This window comes from Haemorhous mexicanus, chromosome 6 (genome assembly GCF_027477595.1).
Source record: "Haemorhous mexicanus isolate bHaeMex1 chromosome 6, bHaeMex1.pri, whole genome shotgun sequence".
NCBI classification, from domain to species: domain Eukaryota; kingdom Metazoa; phylum Chordata; class Aves; order Passeriformes; family Fringillidae; genus Haemorhous; species Haemorhous mexicanus.
The window spans coordinates 42,879,592-42,900,027 of record NC_082346.1 but is presented as its reverse complement, the minus strand read 5'-3'; the positions used below and the strand labels follow the sequence as shown (position 1 = coordinate 42,900,027).

At 39.0% G+C, this 20,436-nt stretch overlaps 1 protein-coding gene across 5 annotated transcripts; it reads left to right on the top strand.

Moving 5' to 3' along the window:
* The first annotated feature begins 170 nt into the window (after positions 1-170).
* On the top strand, positions 171-20,113 carry MLH3 (mutL homolog 3). 5 transcript variants are annotated; one of them, XM_059849998.1, is made up of 13 exons: positions 172-266; positions 1,045-4,380; positions 7,888-7,986; positions 8,641-8,711; positions 9,682-9,786; positions 11,360-11,432; positions 12,077-12,148; positions 13,121-13,229; positions 16,305-16,464; positions 17,119-17,142; positions 17,342-17,423; positions 18,745-18,896; positions 19,633-20,113. In XM_059849998.1, the coding sequence occupies exons 1-13, from the start codon at positions 209-211 to the stop codon at positions 19,708-19,710; spliced, it is 4,419 nt and encodes a 1,472-aa protein (XP_059705981.1). In that variant the 5' UTR covers positions 172-208; the 3' UTR covers positions 19,711-20,113. The 5 variants fall into 5 exon arrangements, 4 of the variants coding, with proteins under 4 accessions (XP_059705981.1, XP_059705982.1, XP_059705983.1 ...); XM_059850000.1 differs by lacking the exon at positions 172-266 and adding an exon at positions 315-535; XR_009486983.1 differs by lacking the exon at positions 19,633-20,113 and having other exon boundaries at positions 171-266; positions 16,305-16,495; positions 18,745-18,772.
* The last annotated feature ends 323 nt before the right edge of the window (positions 20,114-20,436 follow it).

The following is a 20,436-nucleotide window of genomic DNA, read 5'->3' as shown; positions in this document are numbered from 1 at the left end:
TGGTTGCCAAATCTGCCCCTCTCTCCCCGCTCGGTGCCGCTGTGCGGGAATGGCCAGGGGAAAGCCGTGCTTTCCGCAGCCGGGCCGAGATCGCGCCTTCCCCGGTCTGCTTGGGCCCAGTCGGGCGGGAACTACAACTCCCGGCGTGCTCCTAGCCGAGCCCCGCCCGCTCGCGGCTGCGCACGCGCCGTCGCCCCGCGCGAGGTGCATGGTGGCCCGGCCCCGGCGGTCTCGCGCCGCGGCCGTTGCGGGGCCGCCCCGGTCCGGTGGGTGCTGAGGGAGCCCGGGCGGAACGCGGGAGCGGGGCCCGGGGCGGCCGGGAAGAGGAAGCAGGGGGCGCTCCGGCTGTGAGGGGAGGGCACGAACAGCGTGTGGTGGGGAGCTGAGCCGCGGGTCCGCGCTGCTCTCCTCAGCCCCCGGGGCCAGGGAACCTCGGGAGACCTGTCACAGCGGCGGCACCGGATCCCCAGGCACAGCTAGCAGGCCCCTAGGAAATGCCACTAGGAAACCAGTAGGCGCCAAGGACTTGAAAACAGTGGGTTCTCTTTCGCATAAACAGCTTGCTCTTTGTGCCTGACACCCATTGGCAAGCCTGCTTTACTCCTTTCCTGCATAAGTAGCAGCAGATGCTATTTGGCCAGGACTGTCAATTTTTGTGGGGATGTAAAAACAGGAGCAAAACAGCTTTCTGCCCAGTTCTTGGTGATATTTACTCTATAATTCTGATGAAATTTGCAGTAGAAGCCTTTTGCTTGCAGGTCCTTTGAGTTTTGCATCACACGGTGGGAGTGTGATTTGGATATGTTAAGTTTGAGAACACAGCATGTTGTTAGTAAAGAGCTTAGCCTCAGGCTCTGGCCGTCTACCCTGAAGGCACTGACAATGTGTAGTCAGAGCTTGAGCATGAAAGTAATTGCAGAAAAAGCCTCTGAATGCCAAGAAAACTAAGAAAAGTGTATTTATGAGGATGAATAAAATAAAGTCTTTTCAGGTCTTTAGTTTGTATTTATTTAATTTTTTTCCCTTGTCTCTCCATGTTTTAAGGAACATGGAGCAGTGAGCTCCCTGCAGTTTCTCGTGGTTCTCATCTATCAGATTTTGACATGATCAAACGTTTGGTGGAAGATGTGCGAGCCAGGCTGCGTTCTGGAGTCACTGTCAGCTCACTCGGACACTGTGTTGAGGAGCTTGTCCTCAACAGCATCGATGCCAAAGCAACATGTATAGCTATCAGGGTGGATTTGGAAGCTTTTAAGATCCAGGTGGTGGACAATGGCTCCGGGATGGGGAAGGAGGACTTAAGGTCTGTTGGAAAGCGCTACTTCACCAGCAAGTGCAGCTCAGTGAGAGACTTGGAGAACCTGACTTTCTATGGCTTCAGAGGAGAGGCTTTGGCAAGTATAGCCAACATGGCCAATGTACTGGAAATCTCATCCAAGACCAGCAGGACAGCAAAAACATATATGAAACTGTTTCACAATGGGCAAGCACTGGAAGTATGTGAAGCTGAATTGAACAGACCAAGTGGTGGAACTACAGTCACTGTGTGCAATCTGTTCCATCAGTTACCAGTGAGGAGGAAGTGCATGGATCCTGTGCTGGAAATTGAGAGAGTGAGACAGAAGGTAGAGGCTGTTTCGCTAATGCATCCTTCTGTTTCTCTTTCTTTAAGAAATGATGTTTCTTGTTCTATGGTGCTTCAGCTCCCAAAGACAAGAGATGTATACTCTCGGTTTTGTCAAATTTATGGACTGGGCCGATCCCAGAAGTTGCGAGAAATAAATCACAAGTCTGGGGGATTTGAGATAAGTGGTTTTATCAGTACTGAGGGACATTACAATAAGAATATGCAGTTCTTGTATGTGAATAGGAGGCTTGTTTTAAAGACAAGACTACATAAACTTATTGATTTTTTATTAAGAAAAGAAAGTGTAATTTGCAAGGCAAAGAGTGTCCCTGCAAGCCGACAGGCTAATTCAAGTCCCGGTCGCCATCGCTGTGGGCCAGAGTTGTATGGGATCTTTATTCTCAATGTAACCTGTGCATACAGTGACTATGATGTGTGCCTGGAGCCTGCAAAGACTCTAATTGAGTTCCAGAACTGGGATGTTCTTCTAACCTGCATAGAGGAAGGAGTGAAAATATTTTTGAAACGAGAGCATTTATTTATTGAACCATGTAGTGAGGACATCAGAGAATTTAATGAACACAATGACTTTTGTTTACATAATGCTCCAGTTCTGAAGCCTTCAATTCTTGATGAGAAGAGCATCCAGGAAAATTTTAAGAAAGCATGCAATGAAATTGTGAATTCTTATGAAATATGTAGCTTGCAATCAGAAGATGTCAAGAGGAAATCCATTACTGGGAAAAAAAGTTCAAGTCTTATAGAGTCAAGTAAAAATGTTCAGGAAACTAAAAGTGCCCCAGTTCAGAACACTGCTGAATCATCTGATCAATGTAGAAACAATAAAGCAGAGATTCCATTGCCAAGCAAAGATGACACAGTTTCTGATTTAATTAAATCAAATACCTCAGAACAGAAGCCAAAATACACTAACAGTTCCCAAAAAGTAGCTGATACTCGGCTGAAACCTTCAGAATGTCTTTGTTCCTCTTTCAGTGGAGGAGCCAGATCAGAAATAAGAGAAATAGATGGTTGTGGTGACCTAGGGGATTGTGCAGAGAATAATATAAAAGATGTGGGCAGCCAGCAAGGTCAAGTAATGCAGGAAAGCAATAAGGTTCTTGTCTTAAATAAGGATGTTATTCAATCACTGCTTGAGAGAGAAGACCCCGCTGAAACAGCATTGGGACCTGAAACTGTCTCTGGAAGTTCATTAATAAGACTGTGTAATGCAAGAAGAAACAGGGGAACAGCTGAAGAGATAGATGATGCCAGAAGAGGGGCTGTTAGTTCAATACCATTAAAGTTGTGCCTTACAGACCTCATAAAAAGTGTTATGCAAAATGAGTCCCCACATGACTGTGAACAGACAGAAACAAATCTTGCATCAAACACACAGTGTAGGCCTGGCCCCGTCAGTGCCAAGGATATTTTTGACCACAAAGTGAATGTTGTGATTCAGTCTTCAAATGCTAGGGGTATTTCCAGCAATACTAATAAAGAATATACAGCTTCTCTTACCAGAGAAGTTTGCAAGACTGGTGGTCATGAGAACAAAGCTTTGTCACATCGGGTGAGGGAGGAGATAGCTATGCCTACCAATAAACGACCTTATGAAACATTGAACAATACGGAATTGCCACTGGCAACTTCTTCAGGTATTCCTCGCAAGAAAATTGTTCTCAAAAACACTAGAAGACAGATAGCTGTGCCAAGATCGCAGCCCTCTAAGAAACTGAGCTTGTCCACAGAGCTGGGATCATTAGAGAAGTTCAGGAGGTATTATGGGAGAGTTAAGCCTACGTTACCAACACCCACATCAGAGCGAAACGAATGTGGTCACCCAGTTCTTAATTCAGAAACTAACTGTGACTTTTCAAAGAATGGGAATGGCAATCATAATAACTTTGGCAGTTGTGAAACTCCACCTGCAGAAGATACCAATTCTAATAATATTAGCCAAGGTTTTGGTTCCTTGGAAAATACTTTATTTTGCAGTAGAGAAATGTCACAGGACAAACGAGCCCTTTGTCAGAGTCCTTTGACATTGTCTGATTACTCTCTGGTTAGTAACAAGGCTACAAGTTGTAAAAGATCTCCAGGATCATTATCATCCAAGCTGTCCAGAATGAAAACTGGTCACAAAGAAGTAGAACAACTTGATGAACAGTTCCAAACAGACTCAAATAGAAAAGATGACCATTCTTTTGATTGTGAATCCTCAAATAATGATTTTTTGTATAATGTTTGTCAAACATATAAATCCTCAGTGGAAAAAATGAGGGAGTGTAAGTCCAGCATTTCTAAGGAGGCTGTGTGCTCACAGTCAGATGGTGTGATAGCAGAGTCTGTGAAGAGTCCTGTCAGCTCATCACCACTCAGCAGTATAGAAGGAGAATACACAGTCTCTTCAGTTTTAGCATTACCTGCTACAAATGATTGTACTAACATCATCTGTAAAGAGAAAAGTACATTAGGTGAATCCTCAGAACAAAATATGAAAGATACTGAGGTTCCCCATGTGACCTTACAAAGGAACTTGGAATTATCTGCTGACAACACAAGCACAGCCAATCCCAGGAATGATTCATGTTCTGTCTGGCTGCAAGATTTTGATGCTTTATCGGGTAAGACAGTGTACATCAATAAAGCAACTGGACTCAGCACCTACGGCACTCCTCCTAGTGAAGGATTTCAAACTGCCTGCATTCAAGATATAACAACAATGGCTGTGAATGTTGTTTCAGAGAATGGTAAGAGGGGTGGTGGTTGTAAAAATGGGATGAGGAAAACTGTTCTTCTAGGTGCATGAAATAATCTTGTTGGCAGCATCTAAGAGCTTTTACTGAATTAGTCACTACCTTATAGCTAATAGCTGCATGGAAAACAATAAAGTGTTGGGAACTATGGAGACAGTAAATCATTAACAGTAAAGATACTAAAAGATTTTTTAAAATAAAATGATATAAAGAAATGTCAATATCATGACAATTAACCGATAGCTGCCTAGTTTTCACTGGACAACATGACATTCTCTGTGATAACAGTTACATATAACTGTTGTCACATATAAAATGAGAAACATACTTCAAAGTAAGTGTACCAGAAAAGTCCCGTTTTTTACCATTTTGTCCTAAACAGTTATGTTTCTAAGAATGTTTTGTTAAAGAGCACCTTATATTAAAATGATCTTTTTTCAAACTGCATACAAAATTTAAAGCAACCCTTGAAAGATGAATAAAAAAACTAACTTCATTGAGAATGTGTAGTCTCCTGTCCATGGATTTTAGAAGGCAGGCTGTTCTTTCACACTTTGCAGCAGATGTTGTACAGCATTGTTACTGTTTTGATGGTGGACCTTTTCCACTAGTGAAAGAACCTGCATTATATTATTTTTTCAGGGGCACAGTGTTCATGAGTCTTTGCAAATCTGTCTGTTGGATTTTGACTTTCTGAATATTTCTGATCTAGTTTGTCTGTCGAGTACTGTCTTTGATAATTTTCTCTTCAAGGGATATATCTGTGTTCTTGTTGTTTTTCATTCTCTCTGTAGGCAGATTTTATGAGTGAAGATGCAGCCATTCTTGGTGTAGACTTTTTCTACTACATAAATTATTTTGAAAAACTAGTTTGGGCTTCTTTCTAGTTATCATGTAAAAAAATTTGTCTAATCAATTGTCACGGCCTTTGGTTTGTTCCATTTTTATCTGTTACTTCATTGTTTGTCACCAGTCACAGAAACACTGGTGCAGGAGGTGTTTCAGTTGTTGAGCTATTCCCATTTATGTATAATAATTGATGCCAAAAGCTTTTAATATCTATTGTGTTCCATTGAAGAAAATTTGATGCAAGTTTTTATTAAGCCAGACTACTTGCAAGTGCAAATATACACTCCTTGACTAACATTTTAGTTTCTCTGGTATACCAATTTTGTTGCCCACAGTACTCTTTAGTAACCTGTCAAAGCCCTGAGATGCAGAACTTGACCTTCTATCCAAAATGCTGGATAGTGCATTCATGTTTATAGAGATAATACCTCATGTACTCTTATGCTTTCAGATGATGTACAGTCTGTAGGCTTTGAAGACATATATTGTATTGCATCTTTTTACCTCCCATGGCACAGTTCTTAGCCTTAGCATTGGTGTTACTCTCTGTTGTATCAGTGGTGCCAGTCTTTCTAAACTCTGCCAGTTCTTTGGCAACATGTCTGATTTTATTCTTTACTTAGGTTAAGAGCTGGACCTCCCAAATCCTCATGAGGTGTTTGATCTGTGGCTAGATCCTATAGGTCCTAGGTTTTCAAATTTCAACAACCACGTTCTTTCATATGTTGTTGAAGCAAAGGATGTTTGCTCCTTTCAGCCATAGGAATAAACATAACTGTGTCCTAACACAACATTTGCGTCACTTAATGTTGAGCACTGTTTTGGACTGCTGTTAAGACCGAGGAGCAGAATAATTTCCTCACTTGTATGCTTTCATTTTGGTTTTTAGAGTAGTGTCAGTAACCCCATGGTGTTGACTTAGAATTTCATAGCCTCTAAGAATAGCATCTCATGCACAATTCTAGGGAAGTTACACTGCTTAGCAATAGGTGGAAGTAGGTAAGAAAAATCCATACCCTCTTTTTCGGGACAGCAGTGGCTGTCTGTCATCTTTTCCAGCCACAAGCTACGTGCTCAACAGAGATGTTGGATTTTGTAGGCCAGACCCAGGCATCTTCATACTGATTAAACTGATTGCTACAGGAAAATTCATCAAACTTCGTTTCACTATTGGATGTGTTTTTGAACAATGCATTTGTAGTAGGAAACTATCTTAGCTCAACCTGGTCTTTGTTGTTATGCCAGCTATATTTGCAATTTTTGTTCCTTACATTATGCTGTGTGATTACACGGGTATATCTTCATGATCAAACTGAGGCAAGTGAAAATGAATGCTCAAGTATGGTAATTGTATGGGGTTTGCCTGTATGAAGTATATTCCTTACTATCCTCCCACTTTTTTTGATGTTACTTGTCAGAAGAATCATATTAATAATATCTCTGCCAAGTCCAAAGTATCACCAGCCTTGGAGCAGGTAAATCCTGACTTTCTGAACAATATATATCTTGAACAAGGATTTTTCCTTTAAGAAAAAAACAGGGAGATGGCTCTTTGTCTATTACATGTATAAAATATTGGGCTTGTGTTGTTACAGATGTAGATTCTTCTGTGTACTTGAGAGATATTGTCTTTTCGAGACAATAGTTATAAAAATTCTGCCACAGTCTGAAGTAGGCAGCATTCTTCAGTTTGCCACATTTTAGCAGGAACTACATCAGGCCATTTTGTCCTTTCCTCTGGATTTTGTGACAATGGGATGCTGAGTTACTCTCCAGTGCTGGGCTGCCAGTTTGGGTTCTTGAAAGGGTTTGGATTCTTAGTCCCCAGGGTCACTAGTCCTCGCTGGAATGGAGCCAACAGTCAGGAGTCTATGGAGTCTAAGATTTTATAGAGCCTTTTCACACTGAGCTTATCAGCACATAGCTGGTTTTCTTTGGTGTTATCATTCTGCCTCTTTTCCTGAATGCACACCCTTGATTTCTTGGTAGAAAGGAACTTTATTAATTCATTATTATTTCACAAAGAATAGAGGACTGAATTGTACCAAAGGAAGGGTGAAATGTTTACCAATGTGCTGGAAATCTGAGCCGCTTTTCTTAATACTCTTGATAACAATACAAGTTTGTAAAATTAAATCATTTCTGGGTGGGTGAGAACATATTGTTGGATTATTTCTGTTATGTCATGTGGGCTCACTGACTTATAGTTTTCAGTTTTACAAATTCCTGATAACTGTATTAAGTATTGATAGGAATGGTGATAGACTGACAGTTTTGCCGCTCCTTAACAGAGGGAATTTAACAATGTTTTGATCTCTGATAGACTACTATATGCGCCCTTTCTCTTTGGGGAAAACACTTCTGGTTGCACTACTTTTGGAAATAATTATTATAAGTTTAAGGCAGCAGCCAGTTTTTAAATACAGTCCTGCAGAAACCATGGTAACATTTCCCAAGGTGTGTATGTCTGATAATTCTCAGCTTTTTACATATGTGTTGTTATTTCTCAATATTAGGTTGCAAAATCTGCATGATACTCAAAATTTTACAGGGCTAAGCACATGCTCCTTTATAAGAATATGATAAATGTATAGCTTTTACTAATTTTGCATGCTGCTTATTATGCAGCAGTGAATTTATTTCTATGTTTAGGGTTTCACTTCAGATGCCATCCCTTTAGAAGTGAGATTGTGCTTCCCTTCCTTCCTAGACCTCAAAAAGAGAAGACTCAGACAAGCCAGAATCTGAGAGGTAGGGCCAGCTTTCCAGGACACAGTGTTCTGTGGTAAAAACAAATCAAAAAATTCTCCCAGATGTCCCAACAGGAACCAGAATTACTCAAGGTCTGTTAACAATGGGACTGTGTGAGTCATGTCAGATCTAGAACTGGAAAAAAAATTTTTTGGGTTGAAGGCAGGTTAAAGAATACTTATTCACAGGATGAAATACCCAGTTCTTTGTTGAATTATGTCATGAGTTTAAAGAATAATTACCTACTCCCTTCTTTGTACTCATTCCAGCCTTGGAATGTGAAAAATAGCTTCAATCCTCACACTATTTTTTTTTGCAGTGGAAAGGATGAAATAATCTTTTTGGTATGTAACTTTGTCCAGAGGGAGTGGGTAGCTAAACAGGTCTTTCTTTCCCTACCATCCCTCCAGCCCTTTTCCAGGCCTATTGAATTGTGCTGCAGTATTTTTAGGAGTCAGAAAGATGCACATTGCCCTTCCTAGTTAAAGCAGACAGTACAGAAGCCTAGTGCCATGTTCCATTATTTATTGTACACACTCCCCTTTTTATGAAGGAAAAAAAAAGAAGTAATACTTGTGTGAGGCTGAGGTCCCCAGTGAACATTCTGTTGACAGATGGTGGCAGTTCCTGTATTATATATGTGTTTGTTCCTAGATACTGAAGGGGAGTCCCTCCAGTCATTGCTTTTGGAATGGGATAATCCTGTTTTTGTTCCCTGCCCAGAGGTAAGTATTACCTTGCATCTCATGCTGAAATAGGAATAATTTTAGATTTTTGTTATTTTCTGACATTGGGTCCAAAATTGCAAATATAATGATTTTTGCATATAAGGAATATATTACACTATGGACATGGAAATTTTGCTTTTTATAGACTGTTTAGATGCATGTCATTTTTTGAGTTTATTCAAAGAGAGGCGGGTATCAGGCTAATCTTTCATTTTACATAATTCCAAAACCAAAACATTGTAAACTGTCTTTCTCTCTACAGAGGTAGTAATCTCAAAATTAAAAGTCATCAAATGGCAAAATCGTAATATAGTGTCTGTCTGCTTTGTGGACAGAGATAAAATAACCCAGGTTTGAATAGGTCTTAAAAGTGTATTTTACCATAGCTGTTTTTAAAGCCTGGCAGGATTATAGCATGTGAGAGGGAAACAATGTTGGAGCTTTTAGATAAACTTCCTTTGCTGTCATGAGCTAGCATTATCTTTAATCTTCATGTTGTGTGTGTGTAAACATATGTATGTAACCATTTCCACCTGCAAACAATAGGCATGGAGCTGCAAACCACCTGCTGGTGAGTTTCTGGAAGGGAGCACTTCTGTTCAGTCCTTGCAGTGACGTGTGCTCTGACTCATTCTGGGGTAATGCATCCTTTGTAATGCCATCCCCTGAGAGCTCACGTAGGCTGATCATTAACTTCAGCTTTTGAGAGGTACTTGGAATCAGCTGGATGCATTGAAATTATCAGGTAATAGCCAGATGGGAAAGATACGTGGGAGTAGAAACACAGGTATTGCCAGATGATTTTTTTTAGTTGCTGTTATTCTTATATAGAAAGCTTGGTTTGTGAAATGCACAGTTATTTCCAGTTTTTGTTAAAACTGGTTCATTGGGAGTACTTGCGCTGTGTGTTTGGGGTTTTTTGCTTCACCATTGAGCCTTTCCTTGATGTGGAATCCTGTTTTTACAGATTGCAGTTGATGTGACCAGCGGTCAGGCTGACAGTCTGGCTGTGAAAATTCACAATATCTTGTATCCGTATCGTTTCACCAAAGACATGGTTCATTCAATGCAGGTACAATATCTTCTATTACTGGCTTTCATCCCTGAAATCCTACTCAGCAGATGGGATTTGCTGATGTTTCTACCTGGTAGGAAAGAAATATCTGGGAAAACAGTTCACATTCCTAATTTTCACAAGCACTAACAGAATTCTTGGTCATGTGTGATACCAGCAGACGTGTGTCATGCCATATCCTAGTATCATCTCATGGTTAATCAGCTACCTGCAAGTGACTCTAAAGTTACTTGGCTAGTATGATTAGATCAAAATCAAGAGACAGGCCTGTTACTGCTGCTTAGAAACATTATTAACTAAATGATAGTTCAAAGCACAGTTTTTATAATTGTTGTAGGCATTTTCTTAGTTCATATTTCCCTTAAATGTGTCCTGTATTTTGCCTTAGAAATTTATTTCCTTAGTAGAGTGATTTCAAAATCAAATCCAAGATTTAATCGAAAAACTTAAATTTCACCCTTAAATTTATGTCTGCACTTAAAAGTGATTTTTAATAGTGGCATAATAACATCAAGTTTTACTATTTCAGTGTTTTTTTAATCAAATATTTTGAGTGTTAGCTTTAAAGCTAATGTAAATATAAGTCTTCAACTTACATATGTGATGGTTTGCTTGGGTAGAAACGCCAGAGTGGATTCTCTCCCTCTCTTCCATCCCAGTGACAAAAAATCTCTCTACAAAAGATTAAAAGTAGAAAATGTTGCATCATGCAATAGGAAAAGAATAAAAAGAATCATTAGTCTTGTATCCCTGCAAAGAAATAGAGTCATCCATTAATTTTTACGTACCAGGTGAACAATGCACATGTTGTGAAACAGAATTCAGGGTGAGTTGTCTATGTAACATTGGGAGAAATTCCTCCATAACACCATATCTGTATATTTGAAATCTAACAATAAGATGCTGAAAGCATAGTGCACCTCATCTCAGTATTGCATGTTGCTCTGGTTGATTTCTGATGCTTGAGGGCAAAGTGGAATCAAGTCACAGAAGCAAATTCTACATCAAAAAATGAAGGGGAAAAAAACTTCTTCCTTTCTTCTGCAGATGATTAGCAAGTTAAAAAAAAGTTGTTTACTCTTTTGGTGATATCAACAGATCAATTACTCAGAGTCACTATGCACAACTTTCATTCCCAACTCAAGGAGCTTTCTACATGGCCATTTAATTCACCTTAGAACAGTTAGTATTCATGCCCTTATTATTATCTTTGAAAAAGTTTATCCGGAATTTTTTTAATATATTTTGAAACTTTCTCTTAGATCCAGACTAAACTGTTTCATGACCATTTAATGGTCATTTGACCTTCTGCCAGTATTATCTTTTAACTTAAATAATGTCTGCTTTTTCCATATTTAGTTCCCCACTATATTGATAAAGAATAACTATATAGCTTCTCAGTCTAGTTTTGCTAGGCTTTTTGGGTTAGGAAAGATGTGGCTTCCAGTCCTCTAGGCATCATACTAGCTATTTGCTGGTCTTGATCCATTTTGATTGTTGTTTCTTTTGCTTGCCTTCATTTTAAAAATAATTGTACTGCTCTATAATGAGTTTTATGAGTATCTTACAGGTTCTTCAGCAAGTGGACAATAAATTTATTGCTTGTTTAATTAACACTAGGAATGGAATGGAAAGAAAGGCAGGTAAGATTGGTTAATAGCATGAAGTTGAGGTGGCTGTCAAGTGGACTGCAGAGGGAGCACTGTCCTATTTGTAATCTCTTCTTGCCTTGGGCTGATATTGTTAGTAGAGGAAAACCTTAGTCTGCTTGAAATTTCTTGGATCTTCTTTATCTTTATTTTGGACATTGTTGAGTGTTCCTACTGCCTTCAGATTAATGTTATAAAAATAGATGTACTCAAATTGCTAATATCTTTCAGGCTCTGCTCACAGTGTCTGGACATATTCATTGCTGAAGCTTTCTGAAGCTGTACAAAAAAGGCATTCAAAATCAGTAGGTTTTGTAACATTTTAAAAGACTGTGTCAAACAGAGCAATTTTTTTAGGTGATCTCAGCTCTCGTTCTGAAGTTAGATGAAGATGTCAATAGACAAGAGTTTCTGACTCAATTTAATTACCCAATATAACCACCATTTTGGACCACTGAATTTCTGTTCTGTAGTAACTTTATGTTCTGCCAACACAGCCTCCTCCTCACTTTGTTTCTGTGAAACAAGCTGATACTTATTTTCTAAATGTGGCCTCTGGGAAGTGGTTATTCTTTCTGACCCCTGCAGTTGTCTGGTACAAAGCTGCCTATTTCTCATCTTTTGTGGTACATTTCTAGATGGAAACCTCTTGATTTTGGTGGACCAACACGCAGCTCATGAACGGATCCGCTTGGAGCAGCTGATAGCAGGTGAGGATTCAGGTGTCTAAGAAACAAAGATAATCAGTGCACAGAAAAGTACAAATGAGCTCTCTGGGATGTACAGAACTGATAGGATATCTATCCATTTGACACCTTTATCCTGATCCCTAGAAGAGTGCAGACATTCAGTATCTGTAGCAATCATAATATTGGCAGCTGAAAATTCTTACAGCCTTTCCAAAAATAAAAGATATACTCCCTACCCACAGAACTATTGAACTAAAATAGTCCTGACATAATGAAAGAGCAGGAAGACTGATAGGAAAAACAATGAAGAGGAAATAAAACAACATCAATAAGTTTGTGTGGTTATACTGTGAAGAATAAGACATGGGATGCCGAGTAAAGAGTCTAGTTCATTTGGTTCCTTTTTAACTGAATACTGTGCTTAAAGCCTAAAATTTCCACAGTCTGACTGTTTGCAAAGGGATAATAGTCTTCTGTGTAAGCTCATTAGCCATTGGTTTCAGTGTTAAAAAGCACAATAGCCATCCATCAAGTACTTAAAAATCATTGACCTTCTCTTACATCAACAAACACTGCGCAGTTCCTGCCGAGTGTTCCAGGAATTCTGCTCCTTTTGGTCAGGTACTGAAAAAAGGTAAAGACTGAAGGGAGAAATGCTTAATGAATAGTATTTTAACTCCATTTATATCTGACTTTTCTGTGGAAAAATTGTTCTCTCTGAGTTAAACCAAATATATCAGTAGGTTGTTTTGCTATTTAGGGTGACTCTTTTTTGGAACTGGTGGGAAAAAACAGAGTGGCATTAACCAACCCTTCCCCAGAGACTGGATGTCTGGTTTGTGACATTCCCAGTCCTCCACAAATTTCAAGAGAAGGCATTCTGTGGTCATTTTTTAATCCAAGCAGGGGATTACATGCCAAACCAGAGGGTCATTAAGGGTAATGCCTCCGTAAATATTTTAAGAGGGATACTTCTAAATGTTTCATTCACAGATTCCTATGAGAAGGAAGCTGCAGCATGTGGCAAGAAGAAAATACTGTCATCCTCCATCTCTCCCCCTTTGGAGATTGAAGTTACTGAAGAGCAAAGAAGATTTCTACGGTTAGTAGTAACAAATAGCTCTCAATTTTGGGGGATGGCTCTGTTGATCAGGAAGATATCTATATATTGTTACTCGAAACTCAGGAGAAAAAATGTTGATTCTCTCCTGAGCAGAGCCCAGTTGGCTCTGTCTGTACTGAGGGAAACAGATAGGCTTCTTAGGCACATTGTTACAACATCTCAAGACAAAACCCTGGGGTGTGCCATTTCTGTGCCTTTGCAATGTGCTCTGATTTCCCTGGGAAAGTAAACCTTCATGTGTGGGCCAGAAGACTGCCAAAGCAGCTTCCAACCGTTCCTCCTGTCTGGGGCTCAGGACCTGGGAGTGCACAAAGGAGTGCAGTGCCCAGACTGTCGACCTAGGTACTGACTTTACAGGCACTTTTTGAGAAGAGGAGGATGGGGTATGGAAAGTTTGTATTGTGAATCCTTGAAAAACACATTCCTTTTTCCTAGGTGACTGCCAAGAGTAACTAATGAACACTGTTTCCCAAATGTTTCAGAATGGTGACCTAGCTACAATTACGATATTTAACTTTTGTACTTCAAGAGTTTAGATACAGATTTCTTGTTGGACTATTGCAGACCTATAGGACACTCATCAAATTTTCTTTTCCCCCACATCCCTGTCTGTCACCTGCCACATGCATTTGTGAGGTTTTTTCAGTGCATTGTTCTGAATTTTCAGATGAGGTTCTGTCAGTATTACCTCATTAGTGTCCTCTTTTCTTTTTTGTGATTCCTGTGGCAAGCTCAACAGCTGCTGATTCAGTCCTTGTTAAGATTGTTGCATATTACAGGGATACACTTGCTTAGTGTTGTTCATATTTCAGTAATATTTGGATTTTTTCTTGTTTCCACCTCTCAGTGATGTTACTAACGTCACAGTATTTGTAATGCCTCTTGTTCAATTTTGATTTATTTTTGCACTCATCTATGAATGTCTCTCATTTCTAATAGATCTACTTTAGAGAATGGATGGCTAAAATTGAATACAATATACCAAGTGGGAGAATCCCATTGATTTATACAGTAGCTTTGCAGCTGTGCCTATGTTTTCTGTTTATTATATCTACACCTATTTTGTCTCCTTTTTCGGCTACTGCTGCTTGTGTGAGCTGCTTGTCTGTGGATGGACAAGGCAAAGAAACAGAGTAGTGGGGGTTATTTTTTCAATTTGTGTTGTTTATGTAGAAGCCAGCCAAAAGTAGAAATAGATTAAATTACTTCTGATAATTTGTATTTATTTGTCTTCTAGAGTAAATTTAGTTTTTCTGCCCACTTTTCATTCATCCTACTGGTTTCGTTCTTCGTTTTTCTACTTGTTTTAAATTCTGATTGAGTTTAACTTTGTCTCTAGTCTCAGCTGACCAAAATAATTTTGTGCTTTCTACAAATTGGCTTGCTTGACCATGCCTCTTCTTTTCCACATCATTAATAAACGATCATGAGGATACAGATCAGGACTCGTGTTGAAGCTGACCATCTGTTGCCAGCATACCTTGCTTCCGTAGTCTCTAAATGATAATAGATGTTGCTTCTCTATCCATGACAACCTTTTGCATTTCCTTTTTTACCTGCTTTTAAGTGGTGGCATTAAAGGCTTTTTGAAAGAGCTAATAAATTCTGAGAGCTGCTTTTTTCATCAGGTAAATCACAAACATTCTACAAAATTGAGTAAGGAAGTAAATCAAAAAGGCATGTGTTTCTTCTAAGGACACTGGTTGAATATTCAGCACAGAGGGATGCCAGTTGTGATTTTTAGCAAGAAGCTTACTAGTGCTAGCTTACTAGTACTTTTATTGTGTGACTTAATAATTTTTCAGTCTGTATTAGCATTTCATCCCTTTGCAATTGCTCTGTGAGACTATCATTATTAAAAAGTTATGAATTAAAAGTATTATGTGAAAATCTAAATTCTATTGTTAGTCAGACTGTGACTGTATTCTGTGGTAAAGTTTGGTGTAATAAAAGAAATTAACTTGTCTAAAAGACCTTTCACTTCAGCTCTGCTTGCAATTTAATCATTCAGCTGGACCTCTGGTTCACCTGCAGTCTGGTTCTGCTATTTATCTTTTAGGCATTGTAGTAATGCATTGTTCTGTTGACTCTCTTGAACTTCCGTCTTTATTTTTTCTTTTAATAATAATTAAAGAAAAAAAAGAAAAGCCCAGTTGACTTCAATAGCTGCTTGGATTTTGTAATTTCATTCACAATGGGCTTTTTGTCTTTCTGTATAGCCTGCTGAAGGCTATATATGTCTTTTTTTTTTTTTTTTTTGAGTAGAATTTCACAAGCCATGTTCTTATGGAGGCTAATAAGTTACTATTTTCATTATTGATTTAGGCAAGTTTAGATTTGCTTCTATTTTTTGCTCAAAGAATTTCCTTTCTAGAACTAACCTTTACCACCTTTGTTTTCAGTGAATACTCCTTGAATTAATAAAGTATATATTGTTACTGGTGTTTTCATTTTGAAGATAAACTCTCATCTATCTGTGAAGTCTCATTTTTGTGTGTATTTTTCCATCCACAGGCTGACATATGTCATAATTAACTAGAGGTTGTTCTTTCCTGTATTCTCTTTGCTTAACAGGATATAAAGTTCATTAAACCATCATAAATTTCTTAAAATATTTTTTCCATTTTAAGAATTGGCTAATATGTGTTAATTGAAATCACAGTTCTTTTAGATTAGACTTAAAGTAGTCTAAATGCTGTGTAATTTCAATATTTGGAATGTTTGTATGTTGAACCAGACATCTCATGCATCTTCAAAAGATAGAAAAGGCAGATTTATAGATTTAGAAATAAAGCCTCTCTTCACATAATACAGGAACCCTTAGATCTTGTAGTTGTGGAGCATGCAAAATGCACAGTTGAAAAAGCATGTCTGAATGTAAACTGAAAAGGCAAAATTACTTGGAATCTCATGAGGCATGGGTTTTGAGATGGGAAACTGCTACAGGAAGTGATATGAGAAACCATGTATGTGGACTACAGAAATATTTACATGTGCTGTGGAGTCATAGATACAGTGGTTGATGTCTTATTTCTGTTGGGTTTTTTTCCTCAGATGCTGCTACAAAAATTTGGAGGACTTGGGTCTTGAATTATCATTTCCTGAGACAAACAATTCCTTGATTCTTGTGAGGAAAGTGCCAATGTGTTTTATAGAAAGAGAAGCCAATGAATTACGACGGAAGAGACAACCTATCACTAAAAGTATTGTGGAGGTCAGCTGTGGATACGGGTGAAGTTATGATAGTAGGTCTTGTTCTCTATTCATGGCCCAGGGTGTTACAGGATCTGTGTTGTGAAGGAGACAATTATGTCCCCTGGCAGATGTGAATGCTATCCCTTTTAGTAGCTAAATAGTCCCAAAACTGAAATCACTAAACTATAACTGAAATGATAGAAGACTGTTTCAGACTTGGACTAGTGGAGAAGCTAAGAAAAACTGTGTATAGCAAAGATATTTTTGCAGTTTAGTGCACATGGATGCTTGAATGGACAGTAAATACTTGGAAGGAACAGAAAAATATTAAATGAAGGAACAATAAAATGAATAAGTCATAACAAATAATATTTATGTATCAGCAATATTAAAGATGCTTCTATGAAATCTCTACATGGTCAGTGGGGCTTTCTAAAAACCACTGTTTCAGATGTTCTGCAGTTTGAGGGAGAAATTTCTGAAGTGATTACTTGCAGTGGGAGGTCAGGACTTCCACCTAGATCTTCCACACTGTGATCAGTGTACAATGAACAGTACCACTTTTTGTTATTCTGGCAGTCACACAGTAAATTATACACAGATGTGAACAAAGTAGGGTAGGGGGATGGAAGGGAAAAATAGCAACTGATGACATTACCTTTTTTCTTTCTAGGAGCTTATTCAAGAACAAGTTGAGGTGAGTTGCTGTCTATTTCTAGAGTTGACTGTAACATCCAGTGCTTACTGTGTGAATCAAAGGGAGCCTGTTGAGCTTCAAATGAGAGAGTGGGCTAAATAATCCCCTAGCTTTCCCTCATTTTTAGTTTCCTTTGTGTTACAGCTCTTTTTTCTCATATTAAATGGAAAGTAACATGATGTTCCCTTATTGCTTTTAGCTATTGCAGACCACAAGAGGAGGAGCACGAGGGACACTGCCTCTGACATTTCTGAAGGTGTTAGCTTCTCAGGCCTGTCATGGTAGGGAAACTGTACTTGTCTCTTTTTGGCTTTTTTTTTTTTCCCCACACCTTTGTCTCTACACATCATCCTCCCTGGGGCAGTGTTTGGATGTGTTTGCAGGTATTGTAGGGTTAAAGACTATTTCTTAGGGATGAGGAGGTAATGCTCATGCTCATGAACAGCACTAAGGGATAAGCAATAGTCCCCCAATTTAATAATGTATGGGCCTAACATACTTCCCAACCTTCATGTGAAACATACAGTTCTGAGATGCATTCATCTGTGTGCAATCTAAACCATTCAAATAACAGCTCTATGATGGGCCAAGGGGGAAGGTGCTAGAATCTGCTTGAAAGCATGCAGGAAAGAGCACTTAGCCACTCTTTCCAAATTTTTAATTTCCTTTAAGTATCCCAAGTGGTAGTTTAAGTGTGCCTGCAACATTTCAAGTACTTTTGGAAGGAGTGTGGTAAAAATTTACATCTTCTCAGGGAACTGTTGCTTTCCAGCACCTGGCAATGAGCAGGCCTTCTTGGTCTTGACTGCAGTAGCTCCAGTCTCTTGTTGCCATATACAGTATCAATTCCTGTGCCATATACAGTATCAACAAGATCACACTGAAAGGGCAAATGCGAACCAGAAGTATCTGTTTTCTCAACAGTGTCTCAATTTTCAATTGGCAGTCAATAGGTTTGGGTTTTTGTGTCTAAAATTAAAGTCTCACGGCTGAAAGCATATTGCAGATGGTCCTGTGCATCTGTGAAGGCTAAAGATTGCAAACACCTCTGGAATAACTCCCTAATGTTCTGCTTGAATTTTTTCTGGACACCTTTAAGTGCTCACTTGTGAGAATGGACTCAGTGGAAGGGCTAGCACTTGGTTTCAGAAGTGATACCTATCCATGGCAGCCATGGAAAGCCACTAAAGCTTATGAAACTGTTATTAACTGTTGTCTTGGTTTAACACTTCTTGATTTGTGAACTGTATCCAATTTCTGTTGTAGCACACACACACACACACACACACACACACACACACACACACACACACAAATAAAAAGCCCATTTGCCTCCTGCAACATTAACTGAAATGCCAAAGTGTAATAATCTTACTGTCTGTCAGACTTGGACTATGTTAAAATTTAAGCCATGGAAAGCTGATCTTCTTATACAGCAGACTCTAACTGAGCTAAATCCCAAATCTGCCACACTGCAGCCTTTGGATTGCTTTTGCAGCCTCTCAGCTAACCTCTGGCAAAGTTTTCACTGAAAACCACAGCTGTAGAAGGAAGTGGAGTCCTCTTTGGCAGCAAGGGCAAGAAGGTGTCTCTCTTTTTCAGGAGCTATTAAGTTTAATGAGCATTTGACTTTGGAGGAGAGCTGCAGGCTTATTGAAGCTTTGTCATCTTGTAAGCTACCCTTCCAGTGTGCTCATGGAAGACCTTCAATGCTGCCTCTTGCAGACATAGACCATCTACAGCAGGAAAAACAGGTACTGTGTGGGACACACCTCTGGTAATCCGTGTTCTGGGTTATCAGAGGCGCATCACATATGTGTGCTAGAGCTAAGATCGCCCACTTTGAAACCATCACCACTGGCCTTATATTACTTGACTCGTTACATATTGTTATCAATAAAATGAAACTTTAGGACAAAAGCCATCTGTCCTGTAAACACTTTAGCAAGGATCTGACCATATATTATTTGAATAGTCACACTGACTTCAATCGTGTCCTTAAGGTTAAGCATACAGTTAAAGTGCTTGCAGTTTTGAAGTGTAAAATTTGGAAAACATGGGAATTCTGAAATTCTGCTAGTGGCAAAGATGCTAATTAAACTAATGCTTACTTTCCCAAAGTTTAAGATGCTATAAAATGAGGATAAAGCACAGGAATAGCAATATTTATTATAAAATCATAGCATGGTTTGGGTTGAAAGGGACCTCAAAGATTATCTTGTTGCCATGACTACAAACGCCTTCCACTAGACAAGGTTAAATTTAAATTGTATTTAAATCAGGTTACATTTAAATTTAAAACAAAATCATTACTCCTCCCTTTTGCTATTACTGTGCTTTATTATTATTAAATTGGATTCTGTTGAAAGTCAGGTGGGACTTTGAATTAGGTATTATCTTAAGAATGACTGTATTAGGGCAAAGAGTATGGAAACACTGAAACTTATTTACTTAGTTATGACTTGTGCTTCTTAATTTTTCTCCCTCCAGCCTAAACCTAATTTGACTAGACTTAGGAAGATGGCAAGAGCATGGCAGCTATTTGGAAAAAAAAAAGAACCTATTTAAAAAAAAGTTAAAACTAAACTGCAACCACTAGAAGCATTGGTATGATCCATGATCCTATTGTTAGACTACCCTGTGTGGAGCCAAGTTCTGAGCCACCAAAGCTCTCAGACTACTGACCAAAGAAGCAGAGACCAGCCAGGAGAACACTGCAGGAGAAGACCATCCTTGGAGCCTGGAGAAGCATCTTCAACATTAAGGAATAGCACTGTAAGTCTGGGCGCTATGTCAGTGCTGCACTGTCGGGTGCAAGGAGTTGCAGCCACTTGCAGTTGCTGAAGCAAAGCACTTTTTTTCTGCAAGCACAGCATAATTCTGCATAATAGAGAGGGGAATTTTAATTAGTGTATTTTGTAGGACTTGGAAAATTGGAAGGTATTTCTTAATAAAGTTTACACTCAACTCACTCCTTGGGCTCATGGCAGTGGTTGGAATGAGGATCAACCAGCTTCATAGTATATATATATAGGCCAACTTAAAATCAAGAAACACTTAATTTGGCAATGAATGGCACACAGAGCATTCTCCAGCTTCTTGCAGTTTGTGTTCTCGAGTGAGAGATTTCTAAATCCCCACCTAGCCCCACAGAAATAACTCAATAGCTAAATATCCATTTTGAAGACAACTGTTGATGGGTTCCTACTCCCACCACATTTACATGTGAAAGCACACTGTAAAGCTGGCTACTGCATCATGTAGTGAGTGCAGGCAACTGATGACACTGGTAAA

Excerpts from the sequence above, each read along its gene's own strand:
- MLH3 (XM_059849998.1), top strand. The coding sequence starts at position 209 with ATGGTGGCCCGGCCCCGGCGGTCTCGCGCCGCGGCCGTTGCGGGGCCG. Across the intron at positions 267-1,044 it reads TGCGGGGCCGCCCCGGTCCG|GAACATGGAGCAGTGAGCTC; the intron begins GTGGGTGCTGAG and ends CCATGTTTTAAG. Across the intron at positions 8,712-9,681 it reads TTTTTGTTCCCTGCCCAGAG|ATTGCAGTTGATGTGACCAG; the intron begins GTAAGTATTACC and ends CTGTTTTTACAG.